Source organism: Podarcis tiliguerta (assembly GCF_965153285.1).
Source record: "Podarcis tiliguerta genome assembly, chromosome: 17".
Lineage (NCBI taxonomy): Eukaryota > Metazoa > Chordata > Lepidosauria > Squamata > Lacertidae > Podarcis > Podarcis tiliguerta.
In genome coordinates this window covers 36,321,345-36,346,725 of record NC_139550.1, presented here as the reverse complement: position 1 = coordinate 36,346,725, position 25,381 = coordinate 36,321,345, and the positions used below count along the sequence as shown (strand labels likewise).

The window sequence follows — 25,381 nt, the reverse complement described above, 5'->3', positions numbered from 1 at the left end:
GCCCAGTATTTTTAGCAAGGGGAGGAGAGTCGATCCTCCCCCAGGAATATCACTCCTCTCCCCCAATGCCCTTCCCAATTAACTTTGAAAAAAAGCTTTTGATTGCTGCCAGTGCAAGGCTTCTGGCATGCCTACTTGCAGCAGTCCAGGTGGGTGTGTTTGGTGGGTGGGGCCACAGCCAGGGAGAGGAGGGCAAACCTCTTTCCAGCTGTGGCCAACAAGAGTTGGCTTTTTTCAAGACTAATTGCAGTAGAGGAAGGAGCAGGATGAACCCCTGGCGACCCCTTAGTCTACTTGAAGGTCCACTTTAAAGATCAAGAACCTGGGGGGCCACTAGGGGGCGCATTGGAAGATGGCCGACAATACCATCTCTCCGACCCACACGGGGTAATTAAGAGGCTGTTATGGGAGTAGGCAGCCTCCCTTGTTGCCCCAAGGGAATGGGGAACACTGCCCTTGCCTGCTGTGCCCATAAATCACCCCCTAATTCGAAAGAAGGGGGTGAGGGCCCTAGGCAGAATGCACCCGTGTGGACCTCGGCTCTCCTGGACGCTGTCTCTGATCGCGCACTAGTTGCAGCAATTTGGAATAATTAATTACAAAAGAAGCAAATGCACATATTTCAAGTGAAGAAGGGGAGTGAAGTCTGCTAATTTAAGTGACCTCTGCAAAAGAAGACGACGGGCTGGAGAAACAGGAATATTTTACGATGAAGATACACCTACAAGAACCCTTCCTCATTAGAACCATCGGTTGAACTGACCCAAGCAAGATGATTAAGGTCTGTGTGGAGATAAACTTTAACCAAAAGTATGCTTTATGGAGACCGAGAAGCAATAAGAGCTTTTGGGAATGGAGCAGCAATTAATTCAGAGTTGCCATCTTGCCAAAGGATTTCTAGCCGGGAGGAAGAACGGATTTGTTTTCAGACTGCATTTCTAGTGAATCTCCTCAGAGGTTTTGAGAAAGGAGGCAGATTGGTGAAGATTAATGACGCTAAGGCTGTTTTGATGTATGGAAGTGATGTTATATGGAAAACGTCTGGCTATGGCTACTGGATAATAAAAAAAATATCCACGCAGGAATACAAACTGTTCTAACCAGCTTGCGGAGACTATCAGAGGTCACAAAGAGAAAGGAAAAATATATGAAAATAACAACAAGAGATGTGGAAAAATAATAAGAAAGGACTGGATAGTACTGTGAACATCATAAGGTTAGATTTGTGGACATTAAAACAGCAGTAAGAAGCAAGAAGTTGATTGGATCCCTTCGGAACTTGAAACATGGGTACCCCCAACAAAAATTTAAAATTCGGCTGTGTAATTTGGAATTTATGTAATTTGGTTTGATTTGATGTGATTGGTCGGTTAATAAAAAATTATTCTTAAAAAATAAATAAAGATCAAGAACCTTAAGAATGGAGAGCAGGAGGGGGCCTTGAAGTCGCCGATAGACAGTTAGCAATTGGGTAGCAGACTGAGAAGGCAGACAGGTCAGTGTTGCCCACTATGGTGAGATGTCCTCCTTTTGTTTGTGATGCATTTCTGGTCGCCAGCATAGATTCAAGACCCAGTCGAGGAGGGATGGGGAGCTTGTGGCCCTGTATATGCTGTTAGACTACAGATCACATCATCCCCAACTTGCATGGGTGGTGGTCATGGATGATGGAAGCTGGTGTCTGGCATCATCTGGAGAGCCACAGGTTCTGTTAAGTTGTGGGCGAACATATCCGACAACACAGCGATTCTTCCAAAGCAGCTCTTTATTTTGTAAGCTGGAACAGAACTAGGCTGAGGAGCTCAGCCAGCCTGCTTATATAGAGCTCCAGAACAATGCAACTGTTGCCATTTTCTAAAACTATCCAATCACTGAATGTCACTTTTCGATCCTTCATTTGCATACAAAACTATCCAATCACTGAACGTCACTTTTCGATCCTTCATTTGCATAACCATCTACAGTATCCCCCTGCTGGCCCAGGGTGAGAACTTCAGTACATAACAGGTTCAGGAACGCTGGCCTGACTGTGCAGAACACAGATTTCTGTTTTCCTGAAATTTCTTGCCTGGCCCACAGTGGTTCAGCAGTTAAGTAGCTCTAGCTCTTGGTAAAAGCCCATGATTCTAAATACATTCTTGCAAGACCAATAAATTATGCATAGATAAACACTGGAAGATTCTGTTTCTAAGATTTAGGTTTTTAGACTTTTGTGTGGGTGGCAGCGGGTGAGGGGGAAAGACAGCATGTACCAGTGTACTTTGCACACCTCAACTGTCCATTGTCCCTAGCATAGCTATGAGCCAACTCTTAGGGGCTGAGGTCCCTTTGTCCTCCCCAATAAATTATTTTACTGGGCTGCCCCCGCAAGTTGATGGGCATTGCCATTCAAATGGTGTGCATGTCCCATGTCTTGTGATCAGTTATGTGGGGTGGGGCTTAGCTGCCCCAGCCCCCCATATTTTATTCAAGTTGGCACCGCTGATCCCTAGAAGCCTGGTTTCCCATTTCCAAACTTTCCCCCCCATAATAAGCGCTAGAAACAAGCTGCCTTTAAAAAGAAAGCTAAGGCTCTCAGAAGGCAAAGATTGGGCCCTGGGTACCATATAGCAGTCCCTGCTTGGGCACAAGCCAGGGACCTGGTGAAGCTTAGGGTTTCATTGGGGGAAACGGCTTAGTTAGAGGAAAGGGCAAATCACGTTTTCTTGGGATTGCCATTTGACTTAGAGCTAAAGAGTGGGTTTTCATAGAATCGTAGAATCATAGAGTTGGAATAGACCACAAGGGCCATCGAGTCCAACCCCCTGCCAAGCAGGTAACACCATCAGAGCACTCCTGGGTTTTCTCTTGGAAAAGAAAACCCACTTGGCCCTGTGCTTCTTAGGCACGAGATGAGTGGAAGTGTGGGCAAGCCCTTAAAATTCCCACCTCCTTTAAAAAAAAAAAAAACTTTATTGAATAATAAAATCAAATTTCCAAACACATCTGCAAAAACACAATTATTTACATACTTGGCATACGAAAACCGCAAAAAAAGATAAAAAGAAAGAAGAAACGAAAAGAAAAAAGAAAGAAAAAGAAAAGAAAAAAGAAAGCTACTTTCCATAAACAACAATACCAAATTTATACTTACACACATTGTAAAATGCAAATCTTAATTAAAATATTTTTTAAAAGACTTCCACCGCCTAAACCGCACATCTTTTGTTATTTAGTTCACCTTTACCTCTGTTCCTTACTTCCATCCCTTAAGATCCCTTAAGATCTTCCGTAATTCATTAAACTCTTTACATTCTTTATGATCCGCACAAGGTTAGTCTAAACACAACCAAATTTTCGTAGTTGAGCCCTGTTTATGTAAGTATTCATTTAAACAACCCCACTGTTTCTGTACCATGTTTTTAGGTTTTCGCCTTATTAAGTCCGTCAATTTAGCTAACTCCAGGTACTCACATAGTTTATTTAGCCATTCTCTTTTTGTTGGTATATTATTTCCTTTCCAGTAGCTGGCTATCAATATTCTCGCTGCTGTCCTAAAGCACTTCCTTCTCATAATGCCCCCCCCCACCCAATTTCTGTCTCCAGGTTTCCTCTGCTGACATTGGTGGGAGCAAACATTTACCTAGAGCGTGTCATCTGCAGCCTTCTGATGGATGAAGGGGACGGGGGCCAGGACTTGACGGTATGGCCTCATCCTGCACTAATGGAACCCGAGTTGGATTGTGGGCCAGGGGAGGGAGCAGGGCAAGGTGCATCTCCCCAAACAAGCTGCCCCTGGAGTGACGATTTGACGCTGATTTCTTCTGAGGCCCCGTCTCGCCCTTCAAGCGTAGGTGGCTTGATGGGAGCCTCAGCCCCCCTCCTTCCCCACGGCACTGTGGTGTCACCCTCACACTTGTCAAGAGAAGGCGTCCGCACTGGAGCTGGGAGGGGAGGGGGAATCTCTCTCTGCCACCTTCCTGGCTTGTCAAGCTTTGCCAGGTAGTGTTTTGCGGGCATTTTCAAGCATCTATTTCAATGCCGTAAGATCTAGAAACTGGCTTTTCATTTCATTTTCATTTTTAAGTAAAAACTATCCCTCCCTCCCTGACCCCTGCTGCACGTGACACATTTACCAAACAGAGCAGGAGATAAACAAACATGGTATTTATTTTATATTTATTTAATGCATTTATGTCCCACCTTCTTCCTCCAAGGATCTCAAGGTGGTGTACATGGTTCTCACTCTCCTCGTTCATTCCCCGTAACAACCCTGTGAGGTAGGCTAGGCGAAGAGGCAGTGAATAGCCCCCAAAGTCACCAAGTAAGCTGCTTGGCTGAGTGACGATTTGAACCCTGATCTCCCGTCACACTCCCCACCAGTGGCGTAGCGTGGGGGGTGCAGGGGGTGCCGGCCGCACCAGGCGCAACATCTGGGGGTTAGGGTTAGGGGGCGCAAATCCACGGGTTAGGGGGCGCAAATTACTTGCCTTGCCCCGGGTGCTGACAACCCACGCTACGCCACTGCTCCCCACTGCACGGATGACTTGAAAGACTGGAGTACTGACCCGACAGAGAGCTTTAGTGCATGCAGCATTTCAGGCCAACCATTATTACACTGGCACTACCAATGTTCCTGAAAACTGGCAGGTTTGTGAACACCAGGTGCTGAGCAGAAACTTTTTCCAGGGCATCTGGGTAGTACTATCCATCCGCAATGGTTACAAAAGGAATGGGGAACACGGGGCTACCTAGATGATTTTAGATTCCCAGCCCCCCTCACCCCCAGCCCAATGGCCAGGGGCAATGGGAGTTCTAATCCAGCAATATCTGGGACAACTGAAGTTTCTCCATCCTTGTCTTATGGGGACTGAAAAGCCAGTCCCCAGGCACACCACACATTTTAATTCCAAAGAATCCTAGAATTATCTCTTGCAGAACTACAGTTCCCAGCACACTTAAATGGCAGTTCCCAGGATTCAGGGTGCGTATGTGTGCTTTCTTATGTAGGGTGGGTGGACAAAGGCATGTTTGTTGTTAGCCCCACCTCCGAATCTGGCCTGGCTGTGTCCCCTTGACCCGGTCCAGGTGCTAATATATTTCTACCAAATATATTAGGCAGTCCCACTGAATTGCACCCCTCCTGCCTCTCACCCTGTTCTTACAGGTTGCTGCTAATGGATTTCAAACCATTATAGTTAGAACAAAACAAAAATAAGCAAGAGGGATAGAGGAGGAGGGAGTTGGGAGGACAGATCACAACTCTGTTGGTCCCTCTGCTGCAAGACTACTGTCCGGCAACAAGACTTTGCCCCCAGCCAAATCTACTTGCAGGCTGGAAACTGTGCTGTTATCTCTATGAGTAATAATAGTCCTGAGGTTAATATGCTCACTGACCATGTGAGGAGGAAGCAAGGTGAGGAGGAAGGGCCTGAGGTTCCCCACACGCTAATTGTTGTTTGCATTCCTGAAAGATGCCCAAGATACATGAATCACCAACTCTGTGGTAAAACCTGTATAATAAAGCTGCCGTTCAATTAACAGCAACCCAGTTCGTATCTTTCTTTTTCTCAACAATCTGGCAACACTATCGGCCTGTCTTTTAAGTAACCTCTTATAGTTTTGGGATGGTTTTTTTTTTTAAGAACTTCTCTGGTGATGATAAGCGTTTTGTTTAGCATATCCTTAAATCCATTCTCCATCCCACCTTATCCGGTTTTCCTGAAGGTGGAAGCTAGACGTGACCGCAGTTAGCCATCCCTACCCCTGCCCTGCCCTCTGCTTGCATTCCAAGGGCTGGGCTGCTGTAGATTCCTAGGTCCCTGTAGTTGTTTTGCTGCCACTGCCAACCAAATCTGCATTAAATGGGGCTATAGAGGTGTGGCTGCATATTGCAGTTTAAATAAGGAGAGGGAATTCTTAAAGCTGTCTATCTGGCTGGATCAGTGGAAGGCAGCCTGTGATGATGGTGAGATGAGCAAGTGAAGCAGAGGACAGGGCCAAGGGCTGTGTATGTTCTGGGCGTGTGCTGTTTTTGTTATTCTTTAAAAAACAAATTCTAAATTCAGCACCAAGGTGACCCACATTTTCCACCAAGAAAAACTGGATTTTGCAACCTGTGTAAATTATGCAGATTAAGCAGCCTTAAATAACCATATTTTTTGTTAAGTACTACCTTGCTAAGTAGGATCAAGGCTAGACTGGCAGGCAAGATGCTTGGGGGAACTCACAAATGTAGGTTCCATTTTGCTGGGCAACCTGTCACCCTCCAGATGCTTTGAACTAAAACACCCATAATTCCTCACTATTGACTGCACCAGCTGCGGCTGATGGGAGTTGGGGTCCCAACATCACCTGAGGGCCACAAGTTAAGCCACCCCTGAATCTAGCTAATGTGCCTAATTATTGTTAAAAGTAACTCATGCTATTAGCAACCAGTGAATTTTACAAGTTAATTATTATTTACTTAAATTTTAATTTTCCAGCTGATACTTGAAATAATGTAGGTCATGTTTCTACCCCTCATAACTACTAAAAAGCACAGCAACCCTGTCCTCTTTTACATTGACTCACCAGGATGAGAACCAAGCCTGACCCATGACATTTTGCTTCTTGGGGCAAAGGACAAGCTGGCATTTCCACTGCCTCCATTTTACCAGCGTTGACTGGGCTGGCCGTAGACTCTTACTGCAACACTGCAGGACCGTGTCTACCAAACACCATACCTGAGGGCATCACGCCACGTGCAGAACAGGCCATGTGGTTGTCACAGCATTGCTCCACAATACCCTCCTGCCTGCCCCCAACACCTGTTGCTTGAGGCAAGGCAGGCAGTTGCCTCACTCCCCCTAAGGTTAGGGCCGGTTCTGATGAAGCTGGCTGATGAGAATGCCCCAGATCTGGAAAGGTACTTTGGGAAGGCTGACGTTCTAGGCAGAACTCAAGGACTGTGTTCCTTCTTATGCTATATGATGATCTGTGTGTCTCTGGTTGCATTGACTTGTCTCTCTTCACTTTAGGAGAGAATCTCCTTCTGGGTGGGCCTATCACGTCGAGGTTTTGCTGGTCTGGGCTTCGCTGTGGTGACTTATTTTATCTGGATCTACAAAGACCCAGCCAAACAGAACCAGGAGGTACTGCAAAGTCTACAGCAGACCCGGACAGAGATCCAGAGGCTTCTGCAAGAAACAGGTAGGGTGGTTTTAAGAGAGGGCTCTCTGGGAAATTAGCAACCAAGCCAAACAAATGCATATTCTTGCAAGTCAGCATGAAAGGGGGCTAAGTCCACAGAGCTGTATTGCTGATAGGCAAACACTCAGACCAGAGAAATACAATTGCTAGAGAGGGCTCTGTGTGATGTCATTTCCCCTCCTCTCCTGGAAAGGAAGAAGCATATAGTACTTCCTGTTCCTCTCTCTCTTATTTTGATCAACACTGGATGTGGACATGCCTCTGCTGGCTCCAGCGTAAGGTGTATTCCTAAAGCTGGGTATACAGTAAATATAAGAATTTTGCCTGCATAGTTTTTATTGCTGCCTTTGCTGTGAACCAATGCATGATCATAAAGTAAGTACAAGTTATTTTTAAACTTGCTTTACAAGTTCTTACCTGATTCTTTGCTAAGTGGTTTAAGAAGGGGGATGCTGGCTTCCTTCATAGCTGGAGTTGTTCAAAACAAGGCATTACAGCCTAATTCCTATGCTTTCAATTTTGCTGCCAAGAGTGGGATTTTGAAACTCTGTTCAACCCACACACGTGGCCGCCTGGAGGGATAAATGGCAATGAATATATCCTCTCCTAGTCATTAAAATCCATCCCATAGGCCCTCCTATCAACACTGAATTCCCTCGCATAAGACCTGGAGAGGGTATGTGAGGCTTTCCTTAACACAGGCATGTCCAAAGTCCGTTTCAGGGGCCTAATCTGGCCCGCCAGTCGGTTTAATCCGGCCCCTGTGGAAATAAAATATTTCCAGGGGTAAAATCCCAAAAAACCCTCAACAACTTCAACCCCCCAAAAAGCTCAACAACCTTGGTTGGCCCTTTGGTCAGCCCACACGGCCCTTCACTTCATCAAATCTGGCCCTCTTTGAAAAAAGTTTGGACACCAGTGCCTTAGCAGATGGGAGCTAAGAAAAGGGAAGAAGCTGTTACTGGGACCCCAGGCCAACCTGGCCTGACTCTGTTCCTCCTGTGTGTGCACTGATGTTCCCAGTGACTGATTCCTCCCCATCTCAAAGGGTCTGGGTGCTCACATGATGAACATTTTTCCATTTTGAAAGGGAACCGTTGCAAATAGCAGATGTGGGGGTGGCTGGAGAACAGAGTGCTGCAGTTGCCTAGCAACCGTCACAGAGCATCCCCCCATTTCCTCTCCCCCCTTGCCTAGCAAAAGTGCTGATTCAGGGTCTCAGGGTACAGCAACGGCAAGAAGTGACCAGGAAATGGGCTGTGAAGAAAGTAGAGCAAGTCTGGGTGGATTATGTATGGGTTACCCTCTAGTAGCCTTTCCTAAACTCCACGTTGCCTTTGGATCAGTTATAGAAGAAGAGTTTGGATTTGATATCCCGCTTTATCACTACCCAAAGGAGTCTCAAAGCGGCTAATATTCTCCTTTCCCTTCCTCCCCCACAACAAACACTCTGTGAGGTGAGCGGGGCTGAGAGACTTCAGAGAAGTGTGACTGGCCCAAGGTCACCCAGCAGCTGCATGTGGAGGAGCGGAGACGCGAACCCGGTTCCCCAGATTATGAGACTACTGCTCTTAACCACTCCACCACACTGTTGAGCCTCATTGTTGCCTTAGTGATGCAGCATATTTTGACCCAGGAGCCTCTTGGCTTGCAGCTTCCTTTTACACTTGTACTCCACAGACCTTGGAGGTTTTCTGCTCAGCTTTTGTGTGATCTCTGCTTGCAGAAAGGCTACTGCCGAAACCAGAGCTCCTGCTTCTGGACTCCGAGGTCAATACAGAGAACAAGGAATTCACGGACTCAGGATTCCCAAAGCTGCTGCCCTGCTCACAGCACAGAACTGCAATGGAAGTAAAGGAACACAGGGCTGACCAGAAGAAAAGTGAGTGACGTACAGTCATACCTTGGGTTACAGGTTGCGTTTTTCGGGTTACAGACGCACCAAAACCCAGAAGTACCAGAACTTCTGGGTTTCGGTGGTCGCACATGCGCAGAAGCGCTAAATCACGCTTTGCGCATGCACAGAAGCGCCAATTCGCATACCACGTGTGCACAAATGCGGCACTGCGGGTTGCGAACACTGCAAGTTGCAAATGTGCCTTCCGCACGGATCATGTTCGCAACCTGAGCGTCCACTGTATTAGGAAGGAACTGGAAGGTGGCAGGTGGAGGGCTGGTGTACTGGGGCAGGGGGCAGGCTGAAGGACTGGTCTCGAAGCAGAAAAACTTTCTTAAGAATTCCAATGTCCCAGTGAGGCTCACTGGGTGGTCTTGAGCCAATTTCTCTTTTTCTCTCTCAGCCTAACCTACCTTGTAGGAGGTTGAAGCAGCATTTAGGAGACAGAGCAGACCACAAACACAACTGCATTGAAAGCTGTCTCTTACTGCTGCTGTGCTTCTGAGGTGGGGAACCTAGGGGTCTCCAGGTGCTGCGGTACTCCAGCTCCCATCGGCCATGCTGCCTGGGGCTACTGGAAATTGGAGTCCAGCAACATCCGGAGGCCCACAGGTTAATGTAATGCTGCCCCAGACGAATGAAACCACCAGGAAAAGGGCCTTTCCAATAGCGGCCCCCAGTTATGGAACAGCTTTTCCAGAGAGAATTCGCCTAGTGCCATTCCCATGGTCTTTTCAGTACCAGGCAAAGACCTATCTGTTCAGCCAGACTTTTCCAATAACTCATGTCCTATCAGTTTCTAAAATGTTGTGCTTTAACTTTTGGTTTGTGGCAGGCTTTTGTTTTTCCCACCCTGCCAGCTAAAACAAGTTGGCTTTGACACAGCTTGCATCCACACTTGCCCCTTTCTATGGAATTGCTGTACGTTTGTTTGTTCGCTCTTGTGGAGCATCAAACTGTCCGTTCCAAAACACTGCATTCCAGCATTATCCCTGCTTTCCCTCTTGTGTTTTCTGTATCCTTGTCCTGGACCCACCTGGCTCGTGGCATGCTCAAAAAGATCAGTTGCAGTAGGGCTAGGGAACCTGTGGCCCTCCTGATGTTGGGACTCCAACTCGAGCAGCACAAGACAACATCCCCAGTGATCAGGGAGTTGTGGTCCAACAGTAATTGGGGAGGGGACCAGGCTCCCTACCACTGCTGCGCGGTATAGAACAGGGATGCCAGTGAAGTTCCCATCATCCTTGACCCTTGACCATGCTGGCTTGGACTGATGGAAGTTGGGAGTTCAATAACATCTGAGCAGCATTATGACGGCCACCCCCAACGTCATGTGGTTGAGGGTTTTCAGGGCTCCTGTGCCATTAAATAATTTCCTGCTTGCTGGGTCTGCCCGTTTCTTTTATTCCTGTTGACTAGTACCCCAGCAAGCAGGAAACTTTTAATGAATGTTGCAAAGGACCTTTGCTGAATGGGACTAGCTTTTTAGTAAGCACCATATCAGGTTCTTGGCCATAAGGAAGGATATTGCTGGATAATATAGATCTGTCAAGAAGTGATCTGTGGATCTTCTGCTTTAATCCCACTTCTAGCTGATACTAGAAAAAGTAGTGACTTGGCAATTCAAAAGGGATAGTAGCCATAAGCCACCTGTGAGGATACGCTGAAACTGTCTTTGGGGTGAAGTTACTTCTCTTGCCTAAATATCACTTCTGGAGCAACCAACAGTCTGCCATTTTCCCCCCTTCAGTGGAAGAGATGTGGACTAGCTGTCCCAAGCGGAGGGGGCGTTCTCCATCCCGCACTCGACGTTCTCCGTCCCGCACTCGACGCTCCCGGTCCCGCCAGCGTAGTCGGACTAGGAATGTCGCTGCCCAGCCGCTGGCAATCCCTGTACCTCTGGAGCAGGTGAGTTCACTACATATTCTATGGATATACATAGAAACCCAACAGCTGGGAACCAAAGTTCCACTTTGGGTCACTTGGAGGAAGTCTGCCCTATGGATTAGACTCGAGCAAAGGCGGGCAGGGAGAGAAGAAGAAAGGATTAGCCTCCTGTTTCCAAGCACAGCACTAGGAACTGGTTTTCAAAGGATTTGCCCCTAACCCCTTTTACTTTGGCTCCAATTAATCAAAGCGGTAGCATCAGAACTCGGAACCCCTTTTTGATTCTATCAATTATTACTAACATGAGTGGGGGTATTATGTGCGAGGGGACCTGAACCCAAAAAAAGGGGGGATAAAAGTAATAGTGGGTAGGAATCCAGTAGAATACTGGAGAGTGGAGCAGTCCTCCCTCTTCCTGAAAAGCGAGATGAGCTTTTGACTCACCTTTGGCTAGACTTAACTGTCCAGGGCTCTTTGTCCTTTATAAACTCCCCAAAGCAGAAGGGCCAAAGACTGCACATGCAATGCTGTCAAGGAGCCCCGACGGCAGAATGGGTGTTAAGCCAGGCACCCCCAAACTCAGCCCTCCAGATGTTTTGGGACTACAACTCCCATCATCCATAGCTAACCGAACCAGTGGTCAGGGATGATGGGAATTGTAGTCCCAAAACATCTGGAGGGCCGAGTTTGGGAATGCCTGTGTTAAGCTGAAGCGGCAAAGAATTGGGCTCCCAAGACACAAGGAGAACATGCAGAATTCTATCAGGGAGATTAGTTTGGGAGGGCAAACTTCCCCCGACCCCAATTCCTCTTTTCATCTATAATTTTTTTGATGTGTCACTTTATTCAATTAAGGAAAACAGGAACAAGACTGAATCTTGTGTGTTCTTTTGCAAATCTGAGCTGACAGTTCAAAGCTCCTGTCTCAGTTATAGCATGGGAATAGGTGAGCCCTTCAGTCCAGCAGGACTCATCTTCTGTTAGCTTGCATAGCTTCTCTCTCTCACTTAGTATAATGGTGCAGTGCTTTGCATAATTTAGATTTTCTAGGAAGGGTGAGGGGAAGGAGATGTACAAGGTTGAAATCTCCCTCCCTCCATGGAAACCTTAATTCAACACACACACACACACACGCCACAGGGACTTAGGAACCATAGGGTGAAAAGGACTTTTTGTGGAATGGTGGCATGAGACTAGGGCCAGCTGCATGCTGTCTGTCATCACAGTGCGGAATGCAGTGTTTTGTTGCAAACAGACCTCTCATGGCTAAAATGTTAAGTTTTAGGGTTTAGAATTATGCATGCCAATGCAATAATTTTGCATTGGTAGCCAATGCAAAAACAAAACAAAACCACCTTCTTGTAAGCTTAATTGATTCATATAACAGTTTAAAGTTCTTGAGAGAAGATGACTTTTAAAAAATGTTGACACAGTACTGCATTGCTGCAGTCCTACTGCAGCCGGTGGTACAGCTTCTAACTTGGGAGTCCAGTGCAGATTCTGAGAAACAAGGTTCTTGCAGCATCAGTTCAGAGACCCTTAGACATTTGGGGCAGGGACTACTCTATGACCAGGACTACTCTATGACCACAGTGTGTAGCTGTGGTAATTAAACAGCAGAGGAAGCAATCCTGGAATCTCAGGCATGTTTTCAGTACTCCTTTAGCATATCTCTGCTATGTGTAATTTGACTTTCGGATGCTGCTCACAATGCACTGGAAGTAATGTAGTTTTCTAGCTTCGAAAATCCTGTTTTTTGTCTTATAATGGTTCAAAAAGCAGGACCACAAAACCAAAGGTGCTCAGAAGGGCACTTTAAGCCAAATCTCTCACTTGTTGCAGGCTCTGCAGTGCAGCCTTCGGAGCCAGAGATCCTTGGAAGTGCCTCGCCCTCCAATCCATCATTAAAGCTGGGCTTGCGAATGAGAAGACTCCAGGGATACACCTATGCGGCTGAAGGGGAGATTTCTCTTACGGCTTCCAGCTCTGGACCTTAGCAGCCTCAGTTCCAGCCAGAGTGGGAATAGTTTGGAAAGGAACAATACTCTGGGGTGTGTTTTGGTGGAATTCCATGCCCTGAATTGGGACAATGATGAGAGCAGGAATGACTTTTGCTGGACCTTAGCATAGAAGTGACTCCTCTCCGTAAGATCCTGCAGCAGGCAGTGACATTACACTCTAGGGCAGCCTTTCTCAACCTGTGGATCCCCAGATGTTGTTGAACTACAACTCCCATCACCCCTAGCTAGCAAGGCCAGAGCTCAGGGATGATGGGAATTGTAGTCCAACAACATCTGGGGACCCACAGGTTGAGAACCACTGCGCCTAGGGTCTAGAAGTGCCCCCCTTTTATTTAACCCAGCTAATCTTAATTTTTATCTGTTCAAGAGAAAGAACTGAAAGCAAGACCACTTCCACCCTTAATATAGAAGAAATTTCATTTCCCCGCTGCCATCCCCATCTCAGTGGAGCTTTGGCAAGTAACCTGGACATGTGCCTTGAGTCACCTTCTCAGGCCTGCCCTTTTAAGAGAGACACTTTCCCAGCTGCAAGCAAAGAGATGCAGAAGCCCAAGAACAACCGACGATATGGACCAGAGTTAGTCTTCGCTATGCCTTGAAAGTTAGTCTGCTGCAGCATATATAAAGCTGAGGAAAGGGTCATTTAGAGACATGATTTATTTATTCACGCTTTCAAATTTTTAACCTGTTAATAAATAGTTTCTTACAGAAACAACTCTGCGTTTTGCATAGGCTTCAGGCTGTCGATTCCCACAATGTTATGTGAGTATCGTAGGAGGCAAGGGATTTCTCCTCCTGCCAAGTGTGGCAGGCCACAGAGAGCAGCCTTTCTGAGGTAGGTAAACAAATTCCCTGCGACCGTCCTCTTCTTCTGCACAATGCAGCACTCCCTTTCCTAGTCATCTGACAAGCTGAAATTCATGGCTGCCGTCAGCGTTGCAGAGAGCTTGGTGGCGATCTTCTCTGCAGAAGAGAAGATAAAAAGGGGTTAGATGTCTGAATGGCCTCCTTGGAAACCTCTTGTCTCTTTTCTAAAATGTGCTGCTGCAAGCAAAGGAGGAGGAGCTGCAGCTGGCTGGCCATTTTAGGTTTGCGGGGAAGAAGCCTAATCAGATTCAGGCAGCCGCTATTAATGGAACAAACTGATGGGGGAGAACAGTCTTGTCCTCTCGGCATTTGAAGAGAGGGAGGAAAGGTGAATGATGTACATGCAAATGTGTCATCCTTTCTCCTGGCTGTGAAGGAGAAGATTAGATGACAGTAAAAATCATACAGGGAGGAATTCAATGTTGTGCTTTTCTGATCGTTTTGGCTGGCCAGATGAAACAATATGCCTCCACATACTGTTTTGGGATGGGACGCGGGTGGCGCTGTGGGTTAAACCACAGAGCCTAGGACTTGCCAATCAGAAGGTCGGCAGTTCGAACCCCCATGACAGGGTGAGCGCCCGTTGCTCAGTCCCAGCTCCTGCCAACCTAGCAGTTCAAAAGCATGTCAGAGTGCAAGTAGATAAATACTTCCAGCGGGAAGGTAAACAGCGTTTCCATGCGCTGCTCTGGTTCGCCAGAAGTGGCTTAGTCATGCTGGTCACATGACCCAGAAGCGGCCAATAAAGCAAGATGAGCGCCGCAACCCCAGAGTCAGCCACGACTGGACCTAATGGTCAGGGGTCCCTTTACCTTTTTTACTGTTTTGGGGGTCCTTCCATACCCCATGAACGAATGGTGGGAGGATTTGCGGGAGAGTCCTGCTGTGCAAGCAGAAATCCTTGCACATCGTTTCCACGGATGGGACATAATAACTGATTCCCGTGTACGGACTGAAGGGTATCAAGGAAAGGGTGCCTGAGGCCTGGGAACTACTGAAAAGGAAGAGTGGAGGCTCTGTCACAGAAATCTTATGTTGTGGGACATTCACAGGCTTCTGGAACACCATCCGGGAAGAAGCTACAGAGGGCAAGGCTCTGTCCCCATCCACTGGGGATGGGGATTCCAAATGGGGGATCTTGAATTTTATTTTTTCACTATTCCCACCTCCACTCTTCCCCCACAAGAAAGAAAAGGAATATGACCAAATGACAGCTCTTGAATCTTTCCAGGAGGAGGACAGCCTTGCTTGCTCCAGTCCCTTAATTTACTCGAAGGATGATTCACAGGAAGTAACTGAGAAAAAAAACATTTGCAGATATTCAGCAAGGCATCTGCTCCCACTCTGGGCCCCCTTTACCTGCTCGTTTCTGCTGTTTTTTGCGTCTCTTGCTTGCAGCTTTCAGGCCTTGCCCCTGGTGCAGAGGGTCCAAGGCGGAGATCTCTGCTAGGTTAGGAGCCCTTGGCACAGACTTCTCTGCTTCCACTAGGATCTTGTTCTTGGCTTTCAGCTCTACAGTCATTGCGCCAAACTAGGGAGGGCAAAAGGAAGATCTCCTTCATCTTAAGCTTCATTCTCTAGCATGTATAAAACAAGGAAGATTCCAGCCTCTGGCAGTTGGCTTAAGTTCTTGAGGCTGCTGGGTTGGAATTAGCTGCAATGCCTAAACTCAAGTTAGAGCCCAGTCACTGTTATACCGCCATGGCCCAGTTACTGCAGCCACAACTGCACTATAAATATTTAAGAACAAAAAACACTCATTGGAATACTCTTAAAGTGGCCTTATCCTGGGTGCTATGACCGTGACTGTGCGTGCTGTGCAATTTCAAAGGAGGACAGTATGCAGAAATCTGATCTTAACTTTCATTTTAAAAAGAGAAAGCAAGTGTCTAGCCCTGTTGGTTGCAAAAAAAAAAAAGTTGAAAAGAAGTGGTAGCAGATTGCCAAAAGTCCACAACTTCGGGTCTTAACATCCCATAAAATTACAGATCGGATTGGGCAAACAGCACGGAGTGACCCAATTTATAGAGGTTGGAGATCCCACATTTTCTTGACGCAGAATTGTGACATTTCAGTACATACAGCCGTGGCTACAAGTATTTATTTGGAGAGCTGGCACTGAACTTGATGGATAGCCCATCCAATTTTACCCAGATCTTTGAGCTAGTTAGTGCAAAATGGGAGCCATTCAGATCAAAGATCATACATGTGCTTATTATGATCATGACTACTTGTCTGTAACACTACTGTCATATGTCCTACTGTGGATCCAGGGCTACAAGTACTACATGAAAGGTTATCATTTGCCAAATGAAGATGGGCAAGACTGAGCCTTAGACACGACCACCCAGAGTTTTTCACCACCTCCCTGCTCAAAGTCCGGCATGGATTCAACCTAAGCCACATTGCCTCTCTGTTTCAATCCATAGCTGGCAAGGGACTGTTCCTGTTGACATGACATATATTTCATCTTGCCCTGTGCTTTTTGGAACATTACTCTAGGAGTTAAATAAAAGGAATCTTGTCTTTTAGGCAGCAGAGAGTTCTCATTCTCTTCCTTTCTCATTCTGGCATTAGCTGCCAGTGCTGTTCCTAATTTGTATGAGGAAGGAGTCTCTCTCTCTCTCTCACTCATTGCAGGCACCTCCGTCTTCCAGTTTGCCCCTCTGTTTCTAGCCAAAAACCAAACAGACCTTGAGTGTTTTCTATGCTGTGGCATCGCAAGAAGGTAAAACCACAAGCCTGTGGATTTGGCTATCTGACAGTCACAAGATTCCTGACAAAACGTGGCCGGGGGGGGGGGGGGGGGGAGAGAGAGAGAGAGAGAGAGAGAGAGAGAGAGAGAGAGAGAGAGAGAGAGGAAACAGCCTACAAAAACTTTTTGTGGCTGCAGGACATCGGGGGGGGGGGGGGGGACGACCCAGCAGCTCCCTCAAGCCCCTTTTCTCACTCCACAACACTTCCACTTTTGCGCTCTTCTAATGGCTACTTCAAATATCAGACACACAATTCTGAATTCACCGAAGTATTCTTTTTACACATCAAGTTAGTTCAAAATTTAATTTGAACCACAAAGGGAATTCTTAAAAACCTGGGAATTTTGGGGGGAAGTTTCAAATATTCCACAACATGATACCTGACAACTCTGTGTCAGAACATTTGTTTTGCATGCAGAACGTCCCAGGTTCAGTCCCTGGAATCTCCAGGGAGGGCTGAGAGAGACCTCCGCCTGACTGGAAAAGGGAATGTTTTACATTATTCTTGTTTATAAAACCCAATAAAAGAAGTCGTCAAATCCTTATCAGGGTCAGCCTTGTGGGCCAAATTTAACAGGTGAGCAGGGCTGTCCACCTATCACATGATATTGTGGGGTTCCTGCTGCAGAAGGGGGGGGGCAGGATGACAAGGGGAATATTTTGCCCTTTCACTGCCCACCCCAGCTGGGGAGAAGGTAGCGAGAGAAGCTTCCCACTACTGTGAATGTCTGTCTCCCCTTAGGTCCTTTCCTACAACCACCACCCTCTGTTAAGCAAGAAAAGGAATCCTGCATTTTCTCTCGTTTCTATTTTTCTATTCCGCCTCCATTGTTGGAGATGTAAAGGAGGAGCGCGGGAAGGCTTAGAAAGGGCTCTGAAATTTACAAAAAGCCCTGGCAGGGAGAAGTGGACTCTATGGCAGCCTCCATTTTCATCAGCTGTTTAGCACACACCTTCTTCTAGCAATCAAGCTCTCAATCTGAAGCCCTACCCTTACCCACCTCTGACATGAGGTGTGGCTTCCCCAAAACAACCCATGGGCTACAGCAGGCACCCCCAAACTCGGCCCTCCAGATGTTTTGGGACTACAATTCCTATCATCCCTGACCACTGGTCTTGTTAGCTAGGGATGATGGGAGTTGTAGTCCCGAAACATCTGGAGGGCCGAGTTTGGGGATGCCTGGGCTAGAGATTCCCTATTCCTGTTGTAGGCAAGACTGACTTAGGCAGATCAGTGGCCTGACTCAGGATAAAGTTCCTAAAACAGCACCATGACAAGCCAAAGTCCTAACTGCTGCCAGAATCTTGAAGTTGGATGTCACAAACGGATTGGACACAGAGGAGTGGTAGAAGGAACCAGCTTGGGAACCTCCAAGATAAGAATGCTCAGAGCCCAAGGATTGGTGGTGGGATGGAGACGAGGGGTCAGAGGGAGAAGACTTGGAGGAGGAAGTGGCAGCAGCTGAAGAGGCAACAGGGCTTAGTGAGCTGGGAGAGTCTGTGGCAGAGAGAAGTGCAGAATCAGAAGCTGAAACGGGAGAGGAGGGAGGCCAAGAGGCAGAGATGAGTCTGGCTGGTGAAGAGCCACAGGTGTCTCCCCCTCCTCTCCCCACATCTCCCAGAACCAGGAAAGGCAGGAAGAGAGCGGAAGAGACGTTAGCTTCACACAAGCAGTCTCTGATTGCTTGGGGAAAGCCCTGGTAAGGAGGGGGACTTAAGCAGCTGGGGGGGGGGCTTCAGTCTCAACAACTGCTTTGTGGGGGCAAGACCCCCTGGGAATGAATTGCTATTCACTATGGAGCTGACACTCTGATGCAGATCCTGTTTTTGCTAATAAAAGGCTAACTTGCTCAGTATGATTTATTACAGGCTTTTTTTTAAAATTGCTTTTCTGTTTCATCATTTCATCAATGCGTAGTATGTTGCAGTCGAATGCATGGTAATAAGACGAGAGAAGAAGAAAAAAATTAACATAAATATAAGACATGTATTTGTAAATAACAATAGTAACATAGTTTGTTCCTTTAAATTAACTCCTTTGCATCTGTGATTTACTGCAGGCTTGCTCCTGTCACTGGGTCATGTTTATGTTCATGCCTACCTCCTCACTCCCAGTTTCCTCCATCTTAACCTCTCCTTGGTCCTGAGGACAGAGTTCCTCCTCCTCCTCCTCCATGCCAGCTTCTTCTCCAGTGGTGAGGCCAGAGCCCTCCAAGGTGATGCCAGCAGGGCCCGAGGGCAAGTCTGCAACAGGTAAGGTCCGTGAAACACCTCTCTTGAATTGCAACAGACTGAATTGATGAAAAGGGACAGCGGTGTGGGGAAGGAGGACATGCTGAGATGGCGACTCATCTCTGACCAAAGGAGGACAGGAGCAAAATCTGGTCATCCATCTACTGGGCACCTTCATAGATGGCCATCTCCCTCATCCCAAGGAAACAGTGGCAAGGCCAGCTTGCTCGCTACCCAGGAGCAGGGCCGGCCAAATACATTTGGGCACCTGAAGCAAACCACAACTGGTGCCTTTCCTCCAGCCAGGGAAGAAGGGATGAAGAGCAGCGCCTTTTATTCACCAAGAAACCATTGTAGGGGTGGCCAAGGCTTGCCTACGTATCTTTAGGCACCAGGCAAATACATTCCCTTTCTCTCAGGCCCTTGCTTGAGTATACAATCTATGGGGGGCGGGGTGTTATTGTTTTGTTTGATACTATGGTATGTAATTTGTACCGTGGTACCTTGGTTTATAATCCTAATCCGTTACAAAAATCTGTTCTTAAACCAAGGCATGCTTTCCTATAGCAGCGGGGGACTCAATTTACAAATGGAACACACTCAACAGGAAGCAAAACGTGTTCTTATTCCAAGGCAAAGATTACAAACCAAAACACCTATTTCCAGGTTTGCCGCGTTCTTAATCCAAGTTGTTCATAAACTAAGCTGTTCTTAAACCAAGGTGCCACTGTATACTGAAAGCTGCCCTCTGATCTTCAGATGAAAGGTTGTATAGAAATTTTAATAATAATAGCTGGAATGGCTGGAAGCGGAATCACAGTGCCTCGGCTTCTCTCTCTGCCCTGTCACTTACTTGCCAAGACTTTCTCGTTCTCTTGCTCCAGTGCCTCAAAATCAAAGGCCTTGCCCATCTCCGCAACGATCTCGGCGCTGATGTGAGTGGGGAGCGTGTGAGTCTCAGGCGGGTGTGTAAAATAGCTGATCCTCCCACTAGCAGGAACAAAAAGGAAAGCATTGAACACTGATATCAGCAGCATGCATTACGGGGAGGGAGGAAGTATCCCTTCAGATCTATTTTCCCCCATGGTTGGTCCTTGCTCACTTGAGACTAGATTAGAACTGGGGGGCCACAAAACACTCAGGCCTGGGACTGCTCCATCTAGTCCTCAGAACCTTACACCGGCCATGGCTGCTCTCCCTAGGCCACATCTGGCACCAGCCCTGCTTTACATCCCCTCAAGTGTTTTTGCCCAGCTGGAATGTGTTCTTGAACTCGGATAATGCTTCTTGCTTCCTGTTATGGAGGATTCAGAGGAGTGTGTGAGTGTGTGTGTGTGTGTGTAAACCTGCCTACTGCAAAAAGGTAAAATTTACATTCATTGCTCCGCCCACTTTGCCTCTGGCCCCGCCTACCCTGGCTGCCCTCAAGGGAAGGCGGTCTGGAAGAAATTCCCCACTCCTGCCCTAACAATGGCAAACACACACACACACACACACAAAATAATTAATTTTTTATTTATGCCCCGCCCTTCCTGGTTCAGAAAACTGGGCTCAGGGCGGTTAACAACAAATTTAAAACACTTAATTGATGCTACAAAAAAAACCAGCATAACATACGGTATAAAGCGTAAATAACAATAAAATCAAAAATCAATTTAGGGGTGAAATCCATCCAATAAACATTAGATGATCACCAGGGCTAGCTGGCTAAATTAGTCCCACCTGGGCCAGCGAGGAGACCAGGGAAGAACCAGCTGTGGGATCCCAGAGCAGGTAATCTTCACAAAAAGGGGAGGGGGAGGGAAGGAAGGAGAACAAAAGATCAGGCCAGGTTCAAATTGAAAGCGAGGCGAAATAGCTCTGTCTTATAGGCCCTGCGGAAGGAAGTTAAATCCTGCAGGGCCCTGGTCACATGGGACAGAGCATTTCACCAGGTCCACTTGATCATCACCAACCGCTGCATGAGACAAAAGTTCCTTCATCCTGTTGAAATTCTGTTCTGTGAACGGCCCTGAGACCTCCGAGTATAAGGCAGCATATAAATAATAATAATAATAATAATAATAATAATAATAATGATAATAAATCAGTTCTTCGCTCACCTTGTCCAGTCACTTAGTATGGCTTTGGCTGCCTTCTCGTGGTCAGGCGTCCCTCCTTTCTTCAGCTTTCCCTGCCGCCTGGCCAAATGTGCCAGGAACTCCATGGTGTCCTGGAAATCTGGCACGCGGTAGTGCTGCATAATCTTGGGGGGGGGGGGGGAGAAGAGAGAAGCCAATTGCCCAGTTAGCAGTAATCCTCCTCCTCCTCAGATGACTCCAAAAAGAGCAGGATTGACTGACAAGCACTGGGGGCTCACAATGGCCCTCTTGAAGTCTTCCCTCTGGCACACTCAGCCACAGTATGGCTGGCTCCTTGGGAAATAAGCTGATGCAACACTGAGTTGAGGAGAAAGAGAGGAGGGAAAGATACTGGTAACCATACCCTAAACCATTGTTATTGTATTTTAGTGCTATGTTGGAAGCCGCCCAGAGTGGCTGGGGAAACCCAGACAGATGGGTGGGGTATAAATAATTTATTATTATTATTATTATTATTATTATTATTATTATTATTATTAATCTCCAGGCAGTGGGCTAAGTCCAGCCTGCCAGCCAGACCTCTCAGTCTGGCCCCTGCCATTCTTCTCAGGCAGCCAAAGAAGCCACAATTTTCCTGGCACACTCAAGTCACTTGTGCAGCATTGAAAACCAGGGGAGGGGTGTGTGCAATACCGGCGAGATTGCACTCACTTTCTACACTGCCAGCTCACTTTTCATAGAATCACAAAACTGTAGGGTAGGAAGAGATCCTGAGGGTCATCTAATCCAACCCCCTGCAATGCAGGGATCTCAACTAAAGCATCCATGACAGGTGGCCCTCCAACCTCTGCTTAAAAACCTCCCAGGAAGGAGAGTCCACACATTTCGTGGGAGTCCGCTTCACTGTCAAAACAGCTCTTGCCATCAGAAAGTTCATCTTGGTATCTGGTCAGAATCTCCTTTCTCGTAACTTGAAGCCATGGGTTCGGGTCCTAGCCTCTGTGCCGTGAGAAAGTGGCTCCCTTTTCTCAGCACAGCTTCTTTCTCACCCACCCGTGATATGCAGCCCCCAGTTAGTTTACTTCAAGGGAATCCAGCCCTCTGAAAGGGGGGGGGGGAGCCTCCACATGCCTCTGCACACACCAAAAATTTAAAGCAAATTCCCTCACACCCAAGAATCCTGGGAACTGCAGTTTATCCCACACAGCGCTACAATTCCAAAGACCTGTAAAAAGGGAAAGGGACCCCTGACCATTAGGTCCAGTCGTGACCGACTTTGGGGTTGCGGCGCTCATCTCGCTTTACTGGCCGAGGGAGCTGGCATACAGCTTCCGGGTCATGTGGCCAGCATGACTAAGCCGCTTCTGGTGAGCCAGAGCAGCACAGAGAAACACTGTTTACCTTCCCGCTGGAGCGGTACCTGTTTATCTACTTGTATTTTGACGTGCTTTTGAACTGCTAGGTGGCCAGGAGCAGGGACTGAGCAACGGGAGCTCACCCCATCGCGGGGAGTCGAACTGCCGACCTTCTGATCGGCAAGTCCCAGGCTCTGTGGTTTAACCCACAGCGCCACCCGCGTCCCAAAGACCTGTAAAAATCTACAATTACCAGGATTTGGGGAAGGAAGACATGTGCTATGAATGTATTTAAGTCAAGGGCAGTTGAGTAACCCAGTCACCACCTACTGTTAAAATTTAAGTTCCCAAAAGAAAGGCCCTGCGAAGTCTGGTGCAGCAAAAGCAACAAGAACCCAGTGACATGCCTTAAAGACCAACAGGTTTCCTGGAAAAATAATCAGGCACCCCCAACCTTTGGCCCTCCAGATGTTTTGGACTACAATTCCCATGATCCCTGACCACTGGGTCCTGTTAGCTAGACATCATGGGAGCTGTAGGCCAAAACATTTGGAGGGCCGCAGGCTGGGGATGCCTGCTCTAAACTAAGACCTTTGCCCAAAATTGCATCTGAGTGGATGGAACCTGGAGGGCACACTTGCTCCTTTCAACTTGGATTTAATCCAGAAAAACCACAACAACCCTTCCCCCAAAAACCAACATCAATGAATTAAGCAGCTAACATCAGTGAAAGTGAATTAAGTTTGCCACTCTACAACTCTTCTCTCCGAATGCTCCCTACAAGCTTTGAGAGGAGCCCAGAATTCCTGGCTCCCCGCTGCCTAATTGTCTGCCCGCCATCACAACCAGGGCCTGCCTCCCCCTGCCCTGCCCCACAGCTACCTGCTGCTTGTTGCATCGCTTCAAGATGGCCTCCACTGGGCTCACGGGGTCAACCAGTTGCTCTATCTTGACACAGTTTCGTAAGATCATGGCGGCATCTGAGGTGGGAGAAGCCACAACAATCCCTGGACAGTCCAGAAGTTTGATGTGCTTGTCCAGCTGCACCTCTTGCAGGCACCTAAAAGGAGACAGCACAAGAGGGAGGGAGTCAACTTATTCCAAGAAAAATGCCCCTCCGCCTGTTAGCATCATCTGCTAAAGAACTGTGGTGTATTCCTGTCATGAAGGTAGAGCGTAGAGCTGGAGCATTATTGCTCCAGCTGTCTATCTTACCACACTTCATAAATTGTGGAATCAGAGTTGACAGGGACTTCAAAAGTCATCTAGTTCAATGTCCTGATGACACAGGAAATGTTCCCCCTACAGCTCCCTCTCCAGTGCAGGAGAACCTACAACAGGCATAGGCAAACTCAGCCCACTAGATGTTTGGGGACTACAACTCCCATCATCCCTGACCACTGTTCCTGTTAGCAAGGGATGATGGGAGTTGTAGTCCCAACACATCTGGAGGGCTGAGTTTGGGGGTGCCTGGCTTACGGTCTTCTGAGACTGTCTGTCCTATTTCTGAGCAGCTCCTTTCATCAGAAAGTTCACTCCAGCTGATCTATTTGTTGAGTAACCTCACTGGCAGATATTGGAAATGTTAAAACCTTGCAAGAATTGGCAAGTGGGTAGCTGATGGTTAAGGACAAGTTAAAAATAACCAAAAAAATATTGTAATGTAAGGTTAATTACAGGGAGTGGAATGTGGATTAGAAATAACCAAGAAAACAATGGAGCAACAAGAGGAATTTATGGACACATTGTTGGTGGAAAGCCATTTTTTTGGGGGGGGGGTGTATTAAATTTGTTTTAATTTGTGGTTGATTCATTGAAATTTGGAAAATCAATAAAAATGATGTAGGAATAAATAAGAAGCTCACTCCAGTGTTTAGCTGGAATCTACAACTATTAATCCTGGCACTCCTCTCCCTTCAGAGCAACGGAAACTAAATCTGCTCTGTCAGCTGTGCAACAGCCTTTCAAATATTGAAATTTCTTTCTTATCACCACTGAACTGTCTCTTCTCCAGGCCACCCCCAGATTTTCTCACAGGACTTGCATCCCTAGGCCTCTCACCATCTTTGCCACCCACCTCTGAACACATATCTGTTGGATGGCTAGGGCTCTGCCTCCGTGGCTGGAGAACATGTATTTCTGAAGGCCACTTGTCAGACAAGGCAGGAGGGGGCTCCGCCCTTGTGCTCAGGTCCTGGTTGTCAGTTTCCCACAGGCATCTGAATCGTCACCGAGGGAACAGGATGCTGGACAAGATGGGTCATTGGTCCAGCAACCAGGCTCTTATGTTCTTACAATACACATCTTAAAAGTGTGGTGCGCAGAACTGGGCACAGTACTCCAGGCATATCTGCTCCACTTCCCCGTGGGGAGGAGTCATGGTGGACCGCGTGGCCACCCACTCCCCTCCGGGGGCGGGGGACTTGGTCCCCCATTGTCCGGGGGATCCCGGTGTGATAGGAATTTTGAGGTCTTAGATATATGGTAATGTTCATAAGCGTACCAACCAAGCACGTACATAGATCAGCACAGGAAGACCGACCTGAAGCCATTTTGATTCCTAAACTGAGCAAATGTTTTCTCTGCAAGGTCAAAGTGGAAAAGCCTCCCCATTGTCTCTTTCCTCACAAATCCTGTCTTAAGGGCACATTTAAGATATGAATAGGGTGTGAGCCTGTGACCTGGCCCAGAAACTAAGTATTTATCATTACAAAAGACTAGCCAGGCTCCCCAGAAAATCCAATCAAGTAACCTGCCAGACAGGAGATAAACAAGGACAGGAGAAAAACAACATTCAAATTTCTGTTTTAGACCGCCTTTTTTGTGATGTAGGTATGATGTATCTGGTCTTAGGTTACACCCCTTTTGTGATGGATGTATGATGTTTCTGGGGGTGGTCTTGATCTACAGAGCAGCAATTTCAAAAGTCTTTATAAGGCCTTGCGTGCCATTTTTCTGGGTTCCTCCTCTCCTGCGTGTGAGGGAAGCACCCTGTTGCAACAGTTCAATAAGGATCAAGCTTACTAGCTGCTTTGCTTCTCAATATTCTCTGGTTGGCCTCTGTAATCTTCTCCTACCAATATGGAACCTACATAAGGACTCTATATGGGCTCTT

The 25,381-nt window shown here is 47.3% G+C and overlaps 2 protein-coding genes across 5 annotated transcripts in view; one reads left to right on the top strand and one right to left on the bottom strand.

Annotated features, from left to right (window-relative positions):
- LOC310667584 (uncharacterized protein) overlaps positions 1 to 13,687 on the top strand; it is a 22,882-nt gene extending 9,195 nt beyond the window's left edge. For both annotated transcript variants that reach the window (XM_083420258.1, XM_083420259.1), the window contains exons 5-9: positions 3,586 to 3,682; positions 6,999 to 7,170; positions 8,897 to 9,052; positions 10,818 to 10,975; positions 12,797 to 13,687. In XM_083420258.1, the coding sequence (XP_083276384.1) occupies positions 3,586 to 3,682; positions 6,999 to 7,170; positions 8,897 to 9,052; positions 10,818 to 10,975; positions 12,797 to 12,862 (649 nt within the window). In that variant the 3' untranslated portion in view covers positions 12,863 to 13,687. The remainder of the gene's footprint in view (positions 1 to 3,585; positions 3,683 to 6,998; positions 7,171 to 8,896; positions 9,053 to 10,817; positions 10,976 to 12,796) is intronic.
- The window catches only part of GNL3L (G protein nucleolar 3 like), a 27,660-nt gene continuing 15,893 nt past the window's right edge, over positions 13,615 to 25,381 (bottom strand). For all 3 annotated transcript variants that reach the window (XM_083419956.1, XM_083419957.1, XM_083419958.1), the window contains 6 exons: positions 23,149 to 23,326; positions 20,933 to 21,075; positions 19,684 to 19,820; positions 18,700 to 18,842; positions 15,202 to 15,373; positions 13,615 to 13,938 (listed from right to left, as the gene is read on the bottom strand). In XM_083419956.1, the coding sequence (XP_083276082.1) occupies positions 13,871 to 13,938; positions 15,202 to 15,373; positions 18,700 to 18,842; positions 19,684 to 19,820; positions 20,933 to 21,075; positions 23,149 to 23,326 (841 nt within the window). In that variant the 3' untranslated portion in view covers positions 13,615 to 13,870. The remainder of the gene's footprint in view (positions 13,939 to 15,201; positions 15,374 to 18,699; positions 18,843 to 19,683; positions 19,821 to 20,932; positions 21,076 to 23,148; positions 23,327 to 25,381) is intronic.